This window comes from Salminus brasiliensis, chromosome 19 (genome assembly GCF_030463535.1).
Source record: "Salminus brasiliensis chromosome 19, fSalBra1.hap2, whole genome shotgun sequence".
In the NCBI taxonomy this organism is placed as follows: domain Eukaryota; kingdom Metazoa; phylum Chordata; class Actinopteri; order Characiformes; family Bryconidae; genus Salminus; species Salminus brasiliensis.
The window spans coordinates 25,768,901-25,792,624 of record NC_132896.1 but is presented as its reverse complement, the minus strand read 5'-3'; the positions used below and the strand labels follow the sequence as shown (position 1 = coordinate 25,792,624).

General features: G+C 39.9%; 1 protein-coding gene across 3 annotated transcripts in view; it reads left to right on the top strand.

The window, feature by feature from the left end:
* pls3 (plastin 3 (T isoform)) overlaps positions 1-23,342 on the top strand; it is a 30,673-nt gene extending 7,331 nt beyond the window's left edge. Inside the window, exons 1-17 of one of the 3 annotated variants that reach the window (XM_072663393.1) lie at positions 141-266; positions 3,080-3,190; positions 8,851-9,014; positions 9,967-10,096; positions 11,367-11,499; positions 11,590-11,671; positions 11,860-12,025; positions 12,903-13,045; positions 15,278-15,304; positions 15,570-15,665; positions 18,365-18,560; positions 19,094-19,172; positions 19,295-19,412; positions 20,129-20,262; positions 20,458-20,581; positions 20,688-20,812; positions 22,228-23,342. In XM_072663393.1, the coding sequence (XP_072519494.1) occupies positions 3,130-3,190; positions 8,851-9,014; positions 9,967-10,096; positions 11,367-11,499; positions 11,590-11,671; positions 11,860-12,025; positions 12,903-13,045; positions 15,278-15,304; positions 15,570-15,665; positions 18,365-18,560; positions 19,094-19,172; positions 19,295-19,412; positions 20,129-20,262; positions 20,458-20,581; positions 20,688-20,812; positions 22,228-22,360 (1,911 nt within the window). In that variant the 5' untranslated portion in view covers positions 141-266; positions 3,080-3,129 and the 3' untranslated portion in view covers positions 22,361-23,342. Of the gene's footprint in view, positions 1-140; positions 267-3,079; positions 3,191-8,850; positions 9,015-9,966; positions 10,097-11,366; positions 11,500-11,589; positions 11,672-11,859; positions 12,026-12,902; positions 13,046-15,277; positions 15,305-15,569; positions 15,666-18,364; positions 18,561-19,093; positions 19,173-19,294; positions 19,413-20,128; positions 20,263-20,457; positions 20,582-20,687; positions 20,813-22,227 lie in introns of those variants that run through there. The other 2 variants (XM_072663391.1, XM_072663392.1) reach the window with 2 other exon arrangements.
* Positions 23,343-23,724: the final 382 nt, after the last annotated feature.

The following is a 23,724-nucleotide window of genomic DNA, read 5'->3' as shown; positions in this document are numbered from 1 at the left end:
CTCTCCTCTGTGCCGGTCTCAGTCTCACTTTAACGCACACTCCCCATCGCCGTCCCGTCAACACCCCACCCCCCTCCCCAGCACACGCATTCGCTGTGCTCCAGTCACAGGAGGCAGCTCCCACAGCCTGGCAGGAAGTGTTATGACTTGCTGCCTGAGGTCTTTGTGAGGCAGACAGGAATGCTGGCGCTCCACATTAGCCTTCAAGGGTGTGGAGGGAGCACAACCTCTGCTTCTTGTCGCTGAGAAGCCGACTCTCAGCACAGGTCAGGACTCTTGTTCTTTCTTCCTTCTTTCTTTAGGTTTTATTTTACTCCCTCTCTCTCTTTTCTACCTCCTACCCTTTTGCTCTCATGTTTCGGCACAAACCGCGTGAGGGGAAAGTGTGCTCTGTCTCTTTATCTATCTCCTGGTCTCACTGTCAGCTAGCGAACCACACCAGAGACTGTTAAATATTGAGGTTTTTTTTTTTTCTCTCTTTTTTTTCTTTTTTCTTTTTCTTCTTTGGATTCATCCTCGCAGTTGGGAAAGTAGGGAGCAGCTCTGAATGCAAGAGAAGAGGAAAAGACAGGATTGCGTGTGGAATTGACTTTGATTTGATATCCCCCTCACCCGCTGACCCAGCGTGTTTGCTAGGTAGACCTGCTTTATGCTGGGAGACTGAGCATAGCCTTCGGTCTGTTAGCATAGCTCTCAAGGGAGGTCTTTTGTGTGTGTTGTCTGTGTAAAGCTTCAGGTTAATAATACATGATGCTTTAATGGCTCCAGTAGCCAAAATGAGAGTGCCTTTTTCCAAGCTGAAAGAAGCCGACTTCATGGAAGCAGGTTCTGCCTCAGTCAGATTGGGTTGTGTTAGTTGTGATTTTTTTGACTGGACAATCTAATTTGATGGTAAAATTAGCTGGTTTGACTGTAGCAGTAGCATTGCAGTCTCTGGAGTGCTGGGATGTGGCTATTGATGTTGTGGGACAGCAGCAGGGCTTTGGGTGGAGCTCCCCCCCTCCCCATTTCCACATGTGGAGTTTCTAAGATGTTGGCCTTCTGAATAGTTGAGTGGTGAGATCAAATACAGACCTTGAGACAGAGCTTTAGCAAATGCGAGACAAAACTGTCTCTACCAAATGTAGAAAGCGTTTTATCATGAAGGCGTTCCAGGGACTGAACTTGTGAATTCAGTGTCTTGTGATGTCTAGATGTGGAGTTTGGAAGACAGGAATGAGCTGCATGGCAGTTGACGTAAGCCAGAAAGGAGCGACGGCATGAAAGTGTGATAAGTTTGTGAATGATTGCTGTCCCCACCCCTGCCCATCTCTGCCACTCCAACACAGCCGGTCGTGAGTCATCACAAAGATGCCAGACTCATTAAGGTTCAACCACCATTTGGAGATTGGAGCTTAATTTGGCTGCAGATCTGAGATTAGTTGTTCTAGTCCCCTTTCAGCACGTTATTATTTCAAGTGTGTGGTTTTGACTCCAGTTCAACCTTGGATGGAATGCTACAGCAAAAAAAGCTGCCAGAAAAAAAAAAACTAGCCTAATAGGAAAGATTATCCAGCAATGTGTTTAAATAGCCTAAATAATTGGGCAAGTTCAGTGTTTGAGATCAACAAAACAAAGTCATTCAGGGTGGTTTGATGTGAAATGGTCACTTTCTTTTTAATGGTGGTGAACCAGGGGTCAGAGCTACATTTACATTGCATAGACTAGCATTTACTATCCAGAACCACTGGTGAACCTACATGTCTTGTGGTTTTATACACAGTGTTGTTGGTGACGATGATGATGATTCAGTGTTCATAATGCAAGAATAGTGGTAAATCTAAAAGGGGATGTGATTGCCTACCAATGTTTAGCATGTCATCTAAACCATAAATGTGTTTTGAGAGAGCCTTTTTTAAAACTGGCATAAAATGATGTCTCTGGCTTCAGCCAGCATAGCTTTTAGAGATATTAAACTCTGCTTCCCATCACCACCACTGTGAATCATTTGTAGTCTGAAGCTTTCTCTACATTTTGTCAAACCACATATTGCATATTTACTAACGGTTAAGTTAAGGATAGATAATTAGGATTATCTATCTAGCATGGATATAAAATACAGATATTTTAGTGCAGTAGCCTGGTGTGTATTAAAAAAAGAAATCAGTTCTTACCCTAAATTCACCATCAAATAGCAGTTTGATCTATAGGTCAGATCTAAACACTTGTCTGGCCCCTTCAAAATCCTAATCTATTGGTCAACATGACTCTGAGATCATTGTGTGTCCCTAATTTTTGTTGCTGTTCTTTAAGAAAATCTTGTGCACTAGGGTTTGTTGCACTTTCAGCATGTGTTGCGTGAGTTGTGGAGGAGGTGCAGTTTATTGTTTGATATGTCAATAGTCTTGGGAAGTTCAAACAGCAACAACTGATGGACTCCCGAATCAGCCCAGGCCTCATCTGTTGGACAGACCCTGGCTGAATGCCGAGCTGGCGTGACCAAACTATGCGAACTGCAGCCTAGTGTTCTGGGGCATTAGAATTTTATCACGCCATAATAAAAAAAAAAAAAAAGTGTTTATATGTTTTGCATTTAGGATTATTTCTGATTAATTAACTATGTTCATTGCATTAAGATCTAGACAATCCTGTTTGTTTTTTCACTTCTGGCGTTAATAACAATATAATTGGTAGGATGATCAGAGATCAAATGTATTTTACCTTAAAACTTTTAGAAGCAGTGACTTGCCATTTGCATTAGTGTACTATAGTTTTGTGATTTGTTACTGTTATTAACCAAGCTTCGGTACCTAAAGGGCTTTTGTTTTGGTATCTGTCTTTATTGCTATGACACATGCGATGTGTCTGCTTTGCGTGCTTGGCATTCCTTTGCATGCCATGCAAATTGACCTTACTGTATTCTTTGGCAGCTCTCTGATCTATTGAATGGTGATGTGCTTTACTTTGCACCTGATGCTAGAACTGGTTTTTAAAGAATGCTATGAATGATTGTAAAGCATGTGCACAGATACAGAGAATAAATAAACCCTGCATCTTAATTGTCTGTAACCTCCCACTCTCTCTGTCCCTTTCCCAACAGAAAAAGGCACACTGTTGGTCTAAAAAAGGTACAGGTTGTTCTCCAGGGAGATGGCGGCAAAGATATCTAAAGAGGAGCTTGAAGAGCTGCGTGAAGCCTTTGGAAAAGTTGGTAAGTGGTCTTCCTGTTATACCGGTTTGGACAGTAGACATGCGCTACTCTGAAGAAAAGGCTGAAGGCTTCAGTTTCATTTATATTTTCAAGTCTTTCTGTATTGATGATTGTAGTTAAAACTCTTCCCCGTTGGCCATGTGAAACTTTGCTGCTTAACATTTCAAGTCAGGTCTGTTTGAAAGTTATGAAATAAGAAATCTCATTTTGAAGTGCAAGAGGGTTTCATGCATTATCTCTGTTGTATTATATGAATCAGAACTCTAGATTAAAGACAACAGTTAATAACCATAATGAAATTTTAAAAAAGGTTTCGTTTTGAAACTCTATCTGGTCACTAGCCAGGCAGACAGTGGTGATTATCTAAGAGGGTGTGCCGCCATGGCAAGGGCACACAAGCAATGCAAACTTGCAGAGCAGCAATTAGCATAGAGAACTCACTAGCCAGATGACTGTGTGTGTGTGTGTGGACCAGGTACACTGTCAGTCAGTTGCCAGTACCTGTGCTTGTTTGTTTGTACCAACACTGTCCTAACACGTCTACTCTATTCATTTGTTACTACATGTGGCGCAGTGTTAATATTATTGCAGCCTCAGTATGGTTTTGTGGGCAGCCTTTATTAGTTTATTTGCACATTTTAAAGTGTGTCTACAGCCAACACGGGTGTTCAAACGTGCAAACGCAGCTTTCTCTATAATAAAGTACTGCTAATAGTTTGGCAGACTGTGGATCGCCATGTCCAGTGTCAAATATCTGGTATTAAGATATATATATATATATATTATACATTATACATTATACATACAGATAGCTTGAATGTTGATTCCTCCATTGCTTTAAATAAATAAATAATTTATAAAAAAAAAAAAAAAAAAAAAAAAAAAAAATATATATATATATTTATATATATATATATATATATATATATATATATATATATATATATATATATATATATATATGTGTGTGTGTGTGTGTGTGTGTGTATGTATGTGTGTGTATATATATATATATATATATATATATATATATATATATATATATATATATATATATATATAATACATTATACATACAGGTAGCTTGAATGTTGATTCCTCCATTGCTTTAAATAAATAAATAATTTTTAAATAAATAAATAAATATATATATATATATATTATATTATATATATATATATATATATATATATATATATATATATATATATATATATATATATATATATATTATTTTAAATTTTTTTAAAGCAATGGAGGAATCAACATTCAAGCTACCTGTATGTGTGCATATACATATGCTTTTATGTTTATAGAAGTAATCACATGGAGCGCCACACTGGTTGTAATAAACTTTGTGGCCGCATTTCCATTTATTTCTTTGAAAGAACTTTGTACTTTGAGAATCTGCAGTGGATTGAACTGGTGTTTTTAGGTACAGCTTTTTTGGAGGAGGAAGCAAGTGGAAGCACTGCTGTTAAAGCATTTCTTTATGCTTCAGTAGCATTTAACATGACTTTATCTATCCGATCATTCAGCTACCAGTTACTTTAAAGCACTGTGGGGAAATTGTCTTAAACCTTGTGTAGTATATTGATTCACTAAGTCCAAATATTTCTGAACACCCCTTCTAATGATTGCATTCAGCTACTTTAAGTTGCACCCATTGCTGACAGATGTGGAAATGCGCGCACACACATCTTGTCTAGTCTTTGTAGACAAGTTTTGAATCTATGGTGCAGATAAACATGAACCAATTGACACCATGCCTAATTCCAGGCATGGGCTAGAGGAGTATAAAGCCCCCAGTATTGAGTTATAGCGCAGTAGAACGGTGTCTTTTGATCATACAACATCCTGACCTCACGAACACTGTTGTCGCTAACTGCAATCTTTACAGCAGTGCTCTCAAATCTAGTGGAAAGCCTTACCTGGACAGTACAGGCAGTTACTTCAACAAAGGCAGGATAAACTTTCTTTTCAAACTACCCTTGGTTGGCAATGAATGAGCAGGTTTCCCAATATGTTTGTTCATATGGTTTGGTCCATATGGAGTACACAATCTAACATGAAGTCTTTTGGTTGTGTAGGGTTTTTTTTTTTTTTTAGGTCAACCACTGATGTCATGAATGCTTTTGTGTGTGCACTAGTCTCATCTTCTCTGTGCTGGTATAACACTGAAGAAAGATGTGGTTCTCACATTGCCACAATAAAAAAAAAAGTCAGTTTCCTCACAAGGGTAGGATATCTTTGTCACTGCCCAAGTACCATGAAACTGAGTTGCTTAGTCATCAGAAAATAGACAAACATCTCAAGGAAAAGTTGCTCAAAGGCAGGCGGAGCACTAGAACCACAGATATTAGATGAGATATTCTCATGTGCCTCTGTAAAATAGTTCCTCACCTTCTGAGAATGCTTCTCACTGCTGTGGGCTGTGAAAAATGTCTGTTAGTGGTGCATAGAGGATGCTTTACTGTGGCTGGTAAAAACAGTCCAATTATTGAAGAATTGGATCTGATCCTTTAAAATATACTCTGATCAGTCCTGATCCACTGAACTTCCACTGACATCCCTAGCATTAAACTGTCAGAAAGCTAATTGTTTGCCATATTGCTCATGTGTATGCTAAATGTGCTCCTGTGTGTTCTGATATTCCTGAAGTTGAACTTGAATGTCTGTGGATGTGTCTTGTCAGCCCAATGATACACTGATATAGCTTTGTTGCATTGTTTTAAATTACGTGATACTGATTAATAGCCATTATATAAAACTGTCAAACAATTGCACAAATATGTCAGGCATCCAAACAGTGAGGGCAGTGAATTTATCTGTATTAGTTTATGACCGGTCTCTACTGAGGCACTGCATGTTGGGTCATTGGTTAACCTCTTTTAACAACTGATGAATGCTTATCGGTGTGTTTGGTTAATCGTCACTGCACAATAATTGTGACGGTGATGGAAGTCGCCATGGACAGATTGTAAGGAATTTACAGGGTGTAAGGCTTTACAGGGTGTTTAAAATAATTTGTAAAATGGTACGACTCCCTTCTAATGAGAGCGTTCTCTGACTGTGTCTGAGCAGAAGGCCCAGACTTTTGTCTGTAAAGTGCTTTGAGTAAGAGTGCTTATACTGGAAAGGCAGAAGCTGATCATAGATCTGTGGTGATGTTTGATCTGTACGGCACTGTGGTGTAGTGTTTCAGCTCAAGCTCGAAATGGTCTTCCTCCAGGCGGACGTGTCATTTCCAGCTCAATCGATTTAATGTTACTGTAATTTTATTAGCCCTTGACCTGCCGTCCGCCGAGTACTGTACATACCATCTTGCTGCTGCTGTTACTGCCAGGAGATAATTCTTTCATGTGATAGCTAGCCTTAAGCCGAGTCACCTGTCGCCATAATATTTGCTTCCACAGTGCTTCCACAGTCTCTTCCCATCCACAGTAATGTCATCCAGCCAAAGTACCGGGAGAAAAAAAATTCTGGCATCAGGTTTCATTGGTGGCACTTGACTAGTCTTTATTGCTTGTGATATGATATCTTGCACATTTAAAAAATGAAGACTGTTTCTTCCTTTTGTTTCACAGGGTATGTTGCGTGTGTTGAATTTGAATTGTGCAAATTTGAATGCTGGACACAAATAGAAACATTTGAAGGGTGGCGGTAGATTATGCAATATTAGTAGAAAGTCTATTTAGTTTATTCTGACTAAACATCATAAAGGTCTACGTTTTCCTACACCGTTTGCTGTGTAGTCTTGATAATTATATGTAGCTGCAAAAGTGTCTTTGGTACATATAATACAACAAAGTGCTTGGCAGGGGTTAAAAGACAGACAAAAATGGTATGCAAGCAAGATCAGTAAAGAACATAAAGGTAGCGAGGATATAGTAAATAATGTTAGTAAGGAACACAACAGTAAAATACTGTTAAAGGTGTATAATTCAAGCTAAAGGAGTAATAGGCATAGTGGTAATAAAGAGTACAATCAGCAACAGCAAAGGATATAAAATGTATATTTAGTTGCTTCTAGGGTTGAGCGGGGTGACCAAAACAAACAGCTTTTGGCCTTTTCACAGTATTTCATGGTATTTAATTATGGTATTAAAGTCAGTAAGTTGTCAGTAAAATTTACTTACACTAAAGCATTGCCATCTTTTTAAACTAGAAACCTATTAGAAACAGTAGGCCTGTCTTTATAGGTTAACAGTGGCAGAGAGTGCAAAGCAGAACTCTGTGTATGTATGTATGTCATTACTGCTTTCTTTAAAACCAGTCTTTTGAAAGTTTATGAGCTGAAATCCTAGATAAGAAGAGAAAGAAAACGAAGGTGTTTTATCTCAAGGCCTTCAGTTTCTCAACATTATCGTAGTGGAGTGCTTGGCACCCTGTGCACGTGTGCAGAGACAGAGTTAAAGCTCATTTTTGTAGATTACTATGTGCTTGTAGCTGAGGTTTCTCACAGACTCTGCTGGTTGTCAACCTTGACCAAAAGTCTTGTAGGACTTCTCTTGTAGTCTCTTCTCCATAATAGCGAGTTTGTCTGCAAAAGCGAGTGGGTTTGCTGGAAAAACAGCCCAGGGGTCCTTCAGGAGTGTTTGTGTGCTAGCCTGCTGTCGCTAGCAACACAATGCTAAGCGTTTGAGCTGTTAGTGATGCGTCTCAATTATGCAGTGCTAAATATCTTTCTGCAATAATTTTTTTTGTGTAACTGTATTACGGTATGTAAGAAATGCAGACCGTAGAAGGAATTCTAAACTGAATACTGAATGAACAGTCATCATATCTCTGAGAAAACGGACACTGTAATATATGGTCAAACCTGAGAAATGTTTTTAAAATGAATGAAGTTTGAGCAGTATCTAAAATAATTTACCTTTGTCCAACTCCTCCTGTCACTCAATGCCACCCGTGCTGTAACAAAGGACTAGCACATACTTCCTCCAAGAAGCATTTTTTTCAAACTGCTTGACATCTTTTGTGAGGCTGTGGCATCACCAGGGATTAAACTTGTGATCTCTCAGTGACGAAAACCCAAGCTTATACAATTGTGCCACCTGGCAATCCCATTCCTTAATTTTCCCAAATGGAAGAGCATATTCAAAGAAAAGAAGAGCACACACTATAGTTTTCTCTCAAAACCATTGATGGTAAACTTAAGGCACTGCGTTAGCAATGCATTTCATGTACGTGCTCCTGTGAATATAGGCTCATGTCACCTTGCTAGTGGACGTTAGCATTCAGGGAACAGTAAGCGCTCAGTAGGTGTAAAGAAACCTTTAAATCATCCCAGGCCTCATGGCTTAATTAAAGCTGATGTGAAGTGCACCTCATGATCAAAGAAGCACTTTATTTCCTACTCCTCCATTTCCTAATAGGGTGCCCCTGGTGTAATTTGCTTTTTACACACAAGCCCTTCATTGTCCAAACAGTCCCAAACTCCTTAACTACACTCTCACCACCCAGTCTTTTGTTATTGCTTTCTTAATGGCAGTGGGTGACGCTTGCTAATAAACTGACTCGGCTTGGCAGTCGTAGCCGTGGCTGTATTCCAAGTGACACTGTCTCTGTTTCACTACTGGAGATGTTTGCCCATTGTAGTGACACGCTGAATCGTGCAATAAGACATGATGTGTCTTTCTTTCTCTGTCTGTGTGAAGATCTGGACAACAATGGTTACATCAGTGACTTCGAGCTCCACGACCTGTTCAAAGAGGCCAATCTGCCTCTCCCAGGGTACAAAGTCCGTGAGATCATCCAGAAGCTGATGACTGAGGGTGACAAAGACAAGGACAATAGGATCAGCTTTGACGAATTTGTCTCGGTAAGATATTTATTTATTTATTTGTTGATTTATTTAAGGTCTGTCTTCCTTGTTTTTTCTGTATGTGGTTTTGATTGACTGACTGATTAAGGTGCAGTTTTACTGTTGCCTGCATTGGTAATGGATTTCTGTGAGAAGCTTAGATGTTTCTCTTAAGTTTGTTTAATGCTATTAGGGGTTTCTAGTAAATATGGTTAATGGTGTTCTGGGTTTGTCTGATTGAGCATATGGCACACACTCAGAAAGAGGGATGGAGATGGAGAGAGGATGACTTATTGTGGTAAATCCTAGATTAGCAGATTCAGCAGATGCTTTAAGCCAAAACCAAATCTATCCGATTCAAACTGAAATAACCGCCAGGGGTGGGGAATGTTACAGTGCTTTTGACTAAGAGAATCAATTTTGTATTTTTTATGATTATTATTATTATAATTATTATTATTCCCCCCCTTACTTTTTCTCCTAATGGGTAGTTTAGAGTATTAGATTAAGCCTTTGCCAGCTGGCCATGAACGAGTTCAGTCACTCTCTTCTGAGTCATTATTAGCATGGTGCAGAATACCCAAGGACAGATGACTCCATCTCAGTGTATGCGTCCAGCTTGTGCTGTGGACAATGCCCTTCCCCTGTGGCTGTCAACACTTCCACTAAATGCAGGCTCTCCTCCGTCAATGGCCCAGTGTTTGTTTGCACTGCTGCAATGGTCAGCAAGTCAGGGCGCGGTGGGAAGGATTATAGCGCAGCTGCCGGCAGCTTGGTTTCGCCGCTTGTTCCACTTGGAATTGAAAAGGCCCAGTCTGATTGCTTGGGCGTGGCAAATGGAATATGTGCATCTGCACTCTTGGCTGGGTCCAAGTGTGAAATGGTCTCCCTCAGGCAGAGGCCTTTCAGTAAAGCTGTAGCGCAAGTGAAGTCTTAACCCAGTTTGTTCTTCTCTTACTTCTCTGTGTAGATCTTCCAGGAGCTCAAAAGCAGCGACATTGCCAAGAGCTTCCGCAAAGCCATCAACAGGAAAGAGGGCATCTTGGCAATTGGGGGCACGTCTGAGCTGTCCAGTGCAGGCACACAGCACTCGTACTCAGGTGCAAGTCTGCCCCCTATATTTCTTTAAACGTTGTAGGAATGAAAACAGTAACAAAGCACATAGGAGCCAATCTGGATTCAAATACAGAGTTTAGAGTTTTGGTCCTGTTTGCCTGAAATGGTTTGATTGTACATAAATCTGCATTTTTTAAAAATTATTTTAATATTCTTCATTTGAGTTGTGTAATTTTAGGTGGGTGTCTGCTGCCAGCAGAGAGTTCTGAGGGTGAATCTCCCTCTTCCACAAGCTTATTACCTGCTTGTGTCATTATTCACCCACAAATATGGCATTTTCATTTTTATGGGCTAGTCAGAACCAAGGTAACATTACAGAAATATGGGAAGAGGGCCACATTTAGTGAGCATTGAAGTTGTTCATTTTTTTCTCATTCTTACTTCCCTCTTGTATAGCTTTCTAATAGTAAGCGAGGAAAGGAGAGTTGAGCTTCAGTTTACACATTTCATTGCAAGTGGTGATTATTAGGCTCCAAGCAAAACACCCCATTATGGATTCTGTAAAGCACAAATGGTGGGCAGAATTTTCAGAGTAGTCTTATTTAGTAAAATACTACAGGTAAAGATAAAAGAATCCTGCCCCTTATATTTGGGGTTGCACATGGGGCCCAGCCCACACCCCTGTTCTAATCACCTCCTAAATTGCAGCCTCTTTACCAATCTAATCAGCTACGTACGTACCTCAACCACCAAGTAATTTAGCCTTTAATGTTGCTGTGATCAGTACACAGCAACTGTTGCGTTCTGATTCTGGTTTGTCAAGAATAACCCTATGTTCATTGTTCATTGTCTCAACTGCCAAGTAGTCAGACTTAAAATTAAATTGTAATTTCTGGTCACATGTTGGGAATATTTTCAGTAGTCCAACTTCTACAGGTTACTTCAATCTTCAGCAAACTAAGCAGGCTTTTAAAGCTTTGCCCTTCTGCTTTCACATGCTTTTCATACTTGCCCTCCAATTTATAATACTACAATAATAGTATTAATATCTTTTTATATAATACTAATAATATTTAATAATATTTAACAATTATTTTTTATTTAATAATATTTTAATAATATTGAACGATATTGCATTTTTTGGCGACTCAAAGGTACTTTGTGACCATGAAAGCCATATTTGGGTTAGCTGTCATTATCAGCCAAGGTTATGCCTCTCAAAACACATATTAAGAAGCGTATGTCATTTGAGTGAGGTGGAGGAGAGGAATGTGAGTGCAGTCAATACATGTAAATGCCTTTTTTGTGATCCAGAGGAGGAGAGATTTGCCTTTGTGAACTGGATTAACACAGCGCTGGAAAAGGACCCCGACTGCAAGCATGTGCTTCCCATGAATCCCAACACGGACAGCCTCTTCAAGGCTGTAGGCGATGGAATTGTGCTGTGGTGAGTTTGGACAAAATGTTCATACAGTCCTATTCTCAAATCTTTTTATGGGAATAAACCTCTAAACTTGAGTGTCTTGTCTGCCACCAGTAAAATGATCAACCTGTCAGTGCCTGATACAATTGATGAGAGGACAATAAATAAGAAGAAACTAACACCATTCACAATACAGGTTGGTTTTCTCTCAGTGTTTTCAGTGTTTTGGCCTTCTCTTAGTGTTTACTTTTTTTTATCAATTTGAGAAAACCTAAGTAATATTTCAATTCCATGTTATACTTCCATACAAATTCGCAATTTAAATGGAGACTACAGGTCTTCCTGCAACCTATCCTAACCCATCCTGTGTCAACAACACTGCAGGAGAACCTCAACCTGGCCCTGAACTCTGCTTCAGCTATCGGCTGCCATGTGGTCAATATTGGCGCTCTGGACCTGCGAGAAGGCAAACCTCACCTGGTGCTGGGCTTGCTGTGGCAAATCATCAAGATTGGCCTGTTTGCTGACATCGAGCTAAGCAGAAACGAGGGTAAGCCTCCCCTCACCCATTACCAGTGACCCGCTCTTGGTCAGGCACTTGGCCCCAACACTGGCACCATTCAGAGGTCCAGAGGCTGATTGCATCAGCCAGGAATTCACATAAACAGATAGATAGTGAGTCCCCTTGCGGGTGATTTATTAAATACGGGGAAGAATTTGATCAGCACAGCAGGCTGCGAGAGCCCTGAGGGCTCTCCTCAGGAGCAGTTTGCCCACTCTCTAATTTGCAGTGTAGGAATTTGCAGGGCTTTGGGTTTTACGCTGCCTTACCGTCAGTATAGTGATGCATGTGCAGTAAAGCGTGAAGTTTGCAGTCCTGTAGTGAATCCACCCAGGGTGTGATGAGATGGAAAGCACTCAGATAATTAGATTGGTTCATGACCTAAACGGCCTGAAATTATCTTTAGTAGTTCCACCATACTGCAGAAACACTGTATTCTATATGAGTCATCAGTTTAAATCTAAAAAATATATAAAAAATAAAATATGAAATGTGATCAGATCATCTAATCCCTAGACCTAGATAAAAAGAACCCAATTAGGCAAATGAAGCTGGGGCATTATTGATTTTACATTTGTTTACTGCGTAGAAGTATCCAACATTAAGTGTATTACATTGTTAACCCGCAGAAAATAAACACGCACACAGACATCTGTATACACACACTTCTATTAGTGCTGTTTGCCATAAAATTGTCCAGGTATGAAGGGTCTGGAGAGATCTTTTGCATGATATCCAGTGTTCTGTTTACTTTCCTACAGTTCTGCTTACCGGTTGGTTATGTCTAAGGTGTGCCTGCATTTGTTTTGTCATTGAGGTATACATTTGCAGAATTGTGCTGACACTTGAATGTGTGTTTTCGCAGCCCTGGCAGCGTTGCTGCGGGAGGGTGAGACACTAGAGGATCTAATGAAGCTGTCTCCAGAGGAGCTGCTTCTGCGCTGGGCCAACTACCACCTGGACAATGCCGGCTGGCACAAAATCAACAACTTCAGCTCTGACATCAAGGTGAGCCTGGTTGGGTGATCAAGGTGCCCTGCATGGTGTGCCACCATGTCAGTGTCTTATCTGTATTCCATCTCCATAGGCTTATGTGAGCTTAATGATGCGAAATACACCAGTAGGTGAATTATATTTTTATAGATGGTGAATGCTGCATTCAGCTGTCTAATGATGTTGCATTAGGGACAGTTTGATACATAAAGAAGGCACTTTCTGGCCTTTAGCCTTTAAGGGCCGATGGCATCCTGTGATGAGGAGTCATAAGTAGTGAGAAGGAAATCTGAATTATACCAAAGTAATTTAATTAACATTCATAAAGTTTTTAAATGTTTCCTGAGGTTAGAGATTTTTCACTGTTAAGACTGATTTATGCTTCTGCATCGACTCTGCACAGTGTCTATGCCGCTTTGAGCATTTCTGCTTGTGCATTGTTGTGCGTCTGCGTCGCTCTGCAGTTACCCCGCCAAAGCACTAGTCTGTCGAGGGGTTTCTATGCCACTGTGTTGACTTTCGAGCGGATTATGTTGGTGCAGGAGCGAATAGCTGTTACTTTTAGAAAAATTTCTCTGCAGCGAAAGGAGAGGAAATGATTGAGGAGATGGTCCATATGGCCAGAACAGAACAGAGAGGCAGAAGGAATTTTCTGTGCTTATCCAGCCACTGAGACACATGAATGAGGAATTTAAAATGGATCAGTAGATTTAATGATTTGGTTTTCTCAAGCAACCATTTTTCAACAGTCTTAACAGTATGAGCATTTATCCATGATCTGTGTTCGTCCAACTGAATTTAAAAATGGTGACTAAGGAGGAAATGCAACGCTTCTAAGTGGATTACTTGCTGAGGCTTGCTTTGCCACGATGTGTAATTACATTTCTGGGGAAGCATAAATTGAGCTTTAGTCAGGTGATAGTCATTATATTATACTCCTGGTCAGTTAGTTGAAGTAGTTTTTTTATGTAGAAAAGTGTTACCACCTACTGATGCCTGATGAACTGGCTCTTGCCCTGATACTGTGTGCAGTGACAGCGTGAGCTATAGAGCAATCTCATTATTGGTCTTTATGGGGCCAGGAAGAGCAAGCAGCCATTTGTTTTCAGCCCACCTGCAATGTACATGAAAAAGATTTATTGCACTTACTTTCTCTTGCTGTCTTTCTCTCTTTATTTTTCTCTATATAGCTCTATCTTTCTCCCTTTCTCTTCTTTCTTTCCTTCCTGTCGATTAACTAACCACTGGTATTTATAGTTCTATGTCTCATCTCTCCATCTCTTGTGGTGGCTGAAAGTGAGATGGAGACATTCTTAATGGAAGAGTAACTAATATAAGTAGCCAAATGGCCTAGGAAGAAATCAATGTAAAACAAATATTCTCTTTTTAAATAGACCCATTACAGACTGCAGGATTTACATTTTTTGCATTTGTAGTTGTGTGTGTATGTTTTTTTTTTTAATTATTATTATTTATTTATTTATTTATTTTATTTAAATAAATGTATGTCTATATTAATCAATCAATAAATACCCTCTCTTCCCCAGTTCTATTTCCTAGCACAGACATTATAAGACGTAATAGTAGACCCTCGGGTCTTGTGTTGTCTGGAAAGAGAGCGTCTTGGGCAGTAATTATGAATCACAGTGCAGAAAAGCGATGCATGTTCCACTTCTGCATTTTATTTTGACTGCCCCACATCATAGATCCTGTCATGGAAAACACAACGCATATTTCCAAAATGACAACTTTACAGGAGAAGGGGGAAAAAAACCTTCATAATGTAAAATGAAAAAAAAAACAAAATATATATATATATATTCCCTGTCGTTTTGTAGCATTTCTATTGGTCCATTTGTTATTACATTTGAATACTATGTAAAGGGCAACTGCCAGATTTACAATTTGGCAAAAATGGACATTCAAGATTTTTGCACATATGTAACAGTGACATGTTCTATATTTTACATGTGTGAATAGTCTGATATACCACTTATGCCCGAAAGTGTTATCAACCCTAATTTATCAATTCAGGGGCAGACAGATCCCTTTTCAATTCTCTTTATTTTTGAAAGAAAGTTTGTGGCCATTAACTTTTTGCTATATATTGTGTACAATGTGAATAGCCTTGCATACAGGATTTATGTCTAGCGCATTAAATAAGGTGCTGTTATCTACACCAAAGAAATAAGCAGTATTCTTCTGTGTGGTACTATCTCTTACCAACTATCTTCCCCTGTGCTCTAGCTTTCAGACTTCTCAAACAATGTGAAGGTACTTTTTTCCAAACGTTCAGCCAAGTTTTTCCCCTTTGGCATGAGTCATCATTTTTCTTTTTGCATTTTAGATCCTGTGATTCTGTGTTTATCCTTGTATTTGAACCATCTCAAGAGTCACAAGCATGCTTATGTGTTTTATGGTTTTCTCTGTGTTTTTTGATCCTTCAGTCTTGCATCTGTGAAAAGTTCCACTTCGTGTTTGGTGTTTACTGTTTTTTTTTTTGTTTTGTTTTTTTTCTGTTTCTGTTGGATTCTTGCAGGACTCCAGGGCTTATTTCCACCTCCTGAACCAAATTGCACCCAAAGGCCTTAAAGAGAACGAGGAACGCATTGACATCAACATGGCAGGCTTCAACGTGAGTCTTACTCTAAATTCTTCTGATTTGCTGTGGTAGATCGTGTGTACTTGAACCAGGGAGAGAAACTGAAGTTTGCCTCAAAATTCCTTTATGCTTGTGGGGGTTGTGATGGACTTTCCAGAAACACCCTGTCTCATCTCTTTGGCATTGCTGATGTGAAGTACAGCAGGTTTTCTAGGGTCAGCACCTGACCTACTGCTTATTCATCACCACATGAAGTACAGAAAAGGCCGGAAACTAGAATTTTACATTGCTCCACTCTTCTGTTTGATGCATGCCACCGCTTGGGAGGTGTCATTGTTTCAAAACACACACACTTGTTCCTAACTCGTACTAGCAGCATAGTTTCAGCTTTAAAAGTGTGAAGTGTGTGTGTGTGTGTGCACATGGGTGGTCCCACAGTGAGGCAGTATCCCAGCACTCCTCTGTCAGAGGCGCAAAAGTTTGTCAGGGTTTCTTGTAGGACTCTGGCAGATGCTCAAGACATTATGGGGAGGACTTGGCACGCTGCACCAGCCTGAGCACAAGTGTTTATGTGGAGTCTTAGCTCAGCAGTAAGCGGAGAGGGGGAGTTAATGGCACTGTAGTTTGGCACAGCAGAGACTACTGATTTAATGCATGCTCAAGTATGTGCCTGAAAATGCTCACGCCCACAACAAACAGATGTGGAGGCTCTCATTGACAGAATTACACACCTGCTGTACAGACCATGTTAATTTACTAGGTGGAGTTAATTACCTTATGTAGTAGTATAAGTATGTATCTTTTAAATGTATTTATTAGAAAAGTACATCCCTTTTAATGCACTTCCTTTTTCAAAACATCTGCTGGGTACTTCTTGAAACAAATAATTAAAATCCAGTTCATGTTCTTCAAAGGGGGAGCTTATAATTGAGCCTTCATATGTGGTAAACAATCTCTACAAAAAGCCTTTAGATATCTTCACTGGAAACATCCAGTCAGCACATAAAGTCTAAATGTATATTAATTTTGATTTAAGTTAAAAAATACTATATTCTAATATTTATTGGCTGTGAAATATGAGTGTTTATTTTTATTGCGATAAATTGCATCTTAATGTCATTAGAAGTTTGCACAGGCATAAAGGTGAACCTAAAATCCCATCCCTACCCATGTGTTTGACTGGTCCATTTGAAATACAAACCTGAACTGAACCCACAATCATTTGAGATAAAAAATAATATTTAATAATCATCCGGTCACTTTGAGTATACTGAAGATTAGTACACTGATCTACTCAAGTTTAATCACACCGAGGGCAAAGTTAGTCCAGTGCAGTGTGAGATGAGAATTTAATTATTTATTTTTTTGTCCTTTACAACTTATCAGATGTCTAAAAAATATTGTAACACATTGTATCATTAAATTATGTTTATTACCCACCCTTAAATTATGTATATAGGTTAGTTGTTTGTTAGCTCTGCTGTGCTTTGGTACGTTCTGTACTGGGCTTGAGTGATATTGAGCTTGACATTATAAATATATATACGAATTGGAGTCCGATATGATATAAAATATATGATATTTTATATTTACAATGTAAATGTAAATATAAAAAATATATAAAAATTAACCGTTTTTTAAAAAGCCAGACCGATGGAGTTAAGTCAGCACACTGAGCTTTCACCACACCTATGATGCAACTTTTGGGGTAATAGGAAAACTGGGTAAATTTAGCATGCTGTCTTGTCCATGTCTGTAGCAAACGACATGGTCACCACATCTGTGAACACTGCTAATGCCAAACTCCCCATTGTGAAGGTTCTCCTCCTCCCCTATCTTCCTGTCTTAGGAGAGGCTGTTTCTGCAGGTTTCATCCACATGGCCTCAGCCTGAACCATTTATCGTCGGGAGTTTTGTGTAAAGTAGCCGTGCTGAGTTCCCTGCAGCCCAGTGATTTATGGAGAAACGCTCAGTGATTCAGGGGTCTACAATGCCATGTGAATGTACTTAACCCCTCGTGGTGCCAAATACAGCCGACCGGGACTGGGTGGTGGCGGGGGAAACGGCTGTGGCTGGACAGCAGGGAAGAGAAAGAGGTCTTTTCACGCCAAATTTAAGCTGTCGTTGTTCTCCAGTCACTTTCAGGGTCACTTTGCGATCAACATGCCCGAAAGGCAAGGTCCTTTTCCTCAGGCTTGTTTTGTTTGTGCATTATGAATAGTCCCTTTTGAAAGTCTGCACTTCCGTTTCATCCTGTGTTATCTGAAGCTGATGATATCACATGGTGTTGCTTTGTCCATGTTGCGAAAAGACATTCTTTGTTTGCTTTTTATTTTATTCTGTTTTATGTTTTCTTTGGAATGCAGATGTTAAATTGTCAACATTTTGAATGATAGAGAGGCGTTACTAGACTTTGCAGTTATCATAAATAATCATAATTTCACTGCTATTACGATGCTATGTACAGCATCCTAGATAAAGGGTCTGTAATGCAGTTACACTCACTATTTACATTTTCCACTCAACTGTTTACACCCTCTTCCTCTCTCTTATTGCCTTTAACCGCAGCATGCGGCAGCAGAAAGATAGATTAGTATTATGTGATGGTAAGCTATAGCTTTTGCAAAGCCCTGGAAACCAAAGTGTTTGTGGGCAAATTTGGATAAGTAAAGTACAAGGAACACTTTGGCATCCTGTGACCTTTTCTGTGTTTTTGTGTGCGTGTTCTGCAGGAGAAAGATGACCTGAAAAGAGCAGAGGCAATGCTGGTGCAGGCTGACAGGCTGGGTTGCAGACAGTTTGTCACTCCGGCCGACGTGGTGTCTGGAAACCCTAAACTTAACCTGGCGTTTGTGGCCAATCTTTTCAATAAGTACCCAGCGCTGACCAAACCTGAGAACCAGGACATCGACTGGGGCCTTTTGGAGGGTGGGTACACTGACCCCATTCCAGTCCAGCAAAACCAGCCCCTCCCTTGCTTCCCCTTCCCACCACTGCCAGTTCAGTGGAAATACCATCCTGTAGGGGCGCACGGTTATTGGTGGTGTTTTTGTTTCTTTGTTTTTTTTAAACATAAGTTTTAAAAAAGCAAATCCGTGTTGTAGTTTTAATGTAAGTGAGTATTCAGTCATAGTACTGAAGAGCACATATGGCAAGACCATCTCTTTTTTTTTTTTTTTTTTTTTTTTGCTTTTCTCTTTGGATTGGAACATGGTCCAAATGCTGAGAAGTAAAGGGAGGGACCCAATGGGTCATTTCCTGAGGTACAGAGTGCTATTGTGCTCAGGTGGGTCTTGGTGCCCTCTAGTGGTTAAACAGCAGTGTTTCTTAATCAGCCCCAAAAAGCCTCCTCTGTTGTTTCTTTATAAGCTGTGAAACACCCAGTGTTTGCATAATAAACTACTTTTTTTGTTGTTGTTGTTTTTCTTTCTTCTTCTTTTTTAACCCTCCTCTCACTTCAGGAGAAACCAGAGAGGAGAGGACATTCCGGAACTGGATGAACTCGCTGGGTGTTAATCCACACGTCAACCACCTATATGGGTACACGACATTAACTCTTTAACCCTTTTTTTGTTTCGCAGACGCTTATGTCTTGTTTTGACTGTAATCTTGTATTTAATTACTGTATTTAGTACTTGGCTAATCTCCTATTCTCTCTACAGTGACCTGCAAGATGCCCTGGTCATTCTGCAGCTCTATGAGCGCATCAAAGTGCCAGTTGACTGGAACAACAAAGTCAATAAGCCCCCGTACCCCAAAATTGGGGCCAATATGAAAAAGGTATGTCCGTGTTGGTTGTAATTTCATCCTACTGCACAACATGTGTGTGTGTTACACTACAGGGTCTGCTTAGATAATGTTTTATCTTGCGGAGGCCAAGTGTTTTCCTGTTGAGCACTGTGTCCAGCTTGGTAACATAGGTATTAAACACAGTTTAAAAACAGTACACAAATGTCTGTGCAATCTGGTTATATCTCAGTGTGACATGCAACATGCATTCGAGCCAGGCAGGCTACATTTCCTTCAGTTATGTTTTCCAATGAAAATTTATGGTTTACATTAGATCTCCTTCATTATAGCTTTGAAGAATACTTGAGGTTTCTGAAACTTAATGTCAACAGTGGAATACATTTAAATACAACATTTCTGCAGCATTTTAACCTTAAAATAATCACTTTAAAATGTTGATGGTCCACTGACTTGTAAAAGTGAGAATAGCTTCTCAGAGGTTGCTACTTCTGTAACTCTGTGTAACTCTGGTGGAGTGGGCAGGACAACGCCCACATATACTGCATAACTAAAGTTTGTAAAGTCCTGGAATATTGCTACTTCCTTAGTCCACATTCTCCCTTTACTCTGTGATTGCTGTTGCTGTGAATTACACACTTAACCTGCAGGGGGAGCCCAAGTGTGCAAAAATACCACTTCTCAAATGCTTCTTTAATGTTTAATTTAGAATGGCATCATTACTTACCTGTATGCTTTTCTGAGTGCAGCTGGAAAACTGTAACTATGCTGTGGAACTGGGAAAGACGACTGCCAAATTCTCATTAGTGGGCATTGGAGGGCAAGACCTGAATGATGGCAACCCTACGCTGACCCTGGCTCTGGTCTGGCAGCTGATGAGGAGGTGTGTACATCGTTATTATTTATAGAGCATGTCTCGGATGATTTACGTGCATAAAGAATGTAAAAGCAGAAAGTAAATTTGTCGAGGGAATTTATTATGGGATTCACCTTCCTTAGAGCTGCACGTTTTTTGATATTGCTTAGTTTGTTACTAGCTTGTTGTACTGACTTTTTGTTTTCTGTCTGTGTACTTTAGATACACTCTGAATGTACTTGAGGACCTGGGAGATGGAGAGAAGGTGAATGACGACATCATCGTCAACTGGGTTAATAAAACATTGGCAGGAGCAGGGAAATCGACCAAAATTTCAAGCTTCAAGGTGGGTGATTGCTGCCTTTTCAGAGAGTACTCCTGCTGTAGTCTTGTCATGCAATTTTGAAAACTTTGGTATGTAATTGAATGTGATTGCGATCTTGTACTCATAGGACAAAGAAATCAGTTCCAGCTTGCCGGTGCTGGACCTCATCGATGCCATCCAGCCAGGCAGCGTTCATTACGACCTAGTAAAGACTGGAAGTCTATCTGAGCAGGACAAGCTGGAGAATGCCAAGTAAGTCCAGAACTGGTAGAGTTTTTCCAGGATCCTGTTTTAATAGTTTGGAATCACTTGTCATATTATGATCTTATTTAACATACATTAAAAACGTATCTGTATAAAAATTTACTTTAAAAAAAAAAAAAAAAAAAAAAATGACTATGCAAATGGCCAAAGTCCATGGCTCCCAACCGTGTCCCTGGAGGTCCTCTGCAGTGAAAATCTTAAGGCCAGAGCACACCGACCAGGTGAACTCGATCGAACACAAATGTAGGGTTTGTACGGCGTGGTTTTTATTGTTTGTCCAGTATGGTTTGGTTGAATTTATGTTGAATTTGTGTTTGTTTGAGCAGTTGGCCATGACTAGAACAGACTTCTCCACACGCACCTGTGCACCCACTCAAACTGAGCTCACATTTTTCTGGTAACCATAGCGAAATGCTCACCGGTTGCGCTATTTAGCTTGTCATCATAATGTCATCGTTTTGGATGGAGAGGACTTATTTATTGCCCAAGATCTCAAAGTACACTTAAAACGCTACCCAGAGGCGATGCAGTCTCTCTATGATTATTAATGTTTGCCATCTTTTATGAGGAGAAGCTAGCCTTTTTAAAAAGCTGCTGGTACCGCTCCAGTACAAACCCAGATTTGTCTTCATTTTCCAGAATTCATTTATTTGACATCTGCCTGAAAAAATAGAGATTTTGGTCCGGATGGGTACAAAATTTTGCTGACGATTGCTGAGTTCAGTGAAGAACTGGGTAATTATCAGAGCATGAAGGAGAAAAACAAAGACATAGTTGATTTGGACAGGAAAAAGCTCCCACTGAAGCCACCATGAAAGAGAGAATTACCACAGGACCCCATGTACATTTAATCCTGTCTGAAGCAGGGATTATAAACCTGAATTTAAAACCTGCAAGTCTTCAGATCTTTAGGATTGGAAAATGGAAAATGATGCTGTTGTGCCCCAGACAGTTATTCCTCAGAACATTCTAAAACCTCAGAATATTTGGGTTGGTCCTAGGATGTTTGGTTGGTGTGCTCTGACCTTTAGTGCTTACCATGCTCGCAGGACACCTGGTCCAAATAATTGGCTAATTAACAAGACCTTTCTGAGTTAAAGGTAGTGTGACGGTAGAAGTGGAAAACACAAAAATGTGATGTGCAGGAGGGGGTCCTTCAGGGTTGGGAACCACTGGCCTAAATGGTTGGTCACTGAGGCTAACTGAGGGCAAGGACTTGAAAAAATGTGCTCCTTTAGGAAAAAATATGCATATAAAATAATTCGCATAAACGGATCTATAACTATAGAAAGCTTAAAAATGGAAAGTACTAGATATCTTGCCTAGATTTAAAATTGGATTACTTTGCCAAGATGTCATTTTCTGTGGTGTATAATCTGCTCATGCTTGTCGCCTCCTTCCAGATATGCTGTGTCAATGGCCAGGAAGATTGGCGCGCGCGTGTACGCCCTGCCCGACGACCTGGTAGAAGTCAAGCCCAAAATGGTCATGACTGTTTTCGCCTGCCTGATGGGCAGAGGAATGAAGAGGGCATAAAATAAAATAAACAAAACAGAAAAGTGGGACCCCATAGCCAATCAAAAGCCGATGTCTGACCCACAAGCCGTTTTGCTGGTTGAAAGGCTTCTGGTTGAATTAAATTAACCATTATAGTTTAAAAAAAAAAGGAAAGAAAAAGAACGAAACTCTAACACCAACAGATGCAAAAGAATCATGTTTTGTTTAACAGGTCTGGGATGGTTGGGTAAACGGGGAGGGTAGGGTAAACTGGGATGGTGGGGGCAATCGATTTCTAGAACACAACAGCTACAAACTTCCAACAGATTCTGCAAAGGTACATCCCCCAGCCGCTCTTATTGATGCAAGGCGACTAAATCATATCTGCGTCGGACCCAAGCCATGTCAGACTGTGCAGTGTATATTTTTATTTGCATATTTGATTGTGGAGGAATTGTGCGCGAGTGACTGGTGTAGTTTTAAAATGTACATCTCAGCTTGTCTGCTCTGCGAGTTCTGCGCGGACATGGAGACGGGCCTTACTCGTGGCAGTATTGCCTGTTATGCAGTACCGAAAATAACTCTGTGGCCTCTTTATAACTTTGTTTAAATTGGATGCTTATTTTCCTAGCATTTTATACATGCGTAGAGTTTACCAAAACAACAAGAAACACATACATGCACATCCTTTTGCAGGTAGAAGCTTTAATACATTCCATTGCAATTAACTCATTTTACTATGTGTCTTATGTACATGTATACTCAAAACTTGCTTTTTACATAAAGGATGATGCAGACAAAATGAACTATGCATGAAAAAGTTCTTTTTTTATTATTGTTATTTAAAACTGTACACTCCTGGGAAGTTGACAGAGCTTTAAATATTAACATTCATGCTGTGTAGTCAGGAACAATTCAAGGAGAAAAATGGGAATAATGTAAACAAAAGGAGGTTAAGAGGTTGGAGTCCATTTTTTTTTTCTTCTGTTGGTTAACCATAACCAAAAACGTTATTGAGGGGAGGGGAGGGAGGGAGGGGAGGGAGGGGGATAAAACTGGAACTGCCTAGCCTTAATGGAGCATGTTGACTATGGACAGAAGATAGAGACCAAAATATGAACATGTCTGTAATCTATCTGCATTCTGAAAAAATAAACCTGTTCATAGTCCTCCACCTGGGTCTTGTTTCTTCTTTATGGTGTTTCTCCTGCACCCATGCATGTCTTCACAGTTCTGCACTTGTTCAGCTGTGGTTCTTTAGCAGTGCTTTTATTTGACTGATGCTTTTCCCTCATTTCGCCAGGCCACAAGAACACCGCAGTGATCAGTTTTAGAGAAGTTAACGTTTACTAAATCTTACTAAAGGCTGCTAAACGAACCTTTTTTAAAATCAGGTACACGTT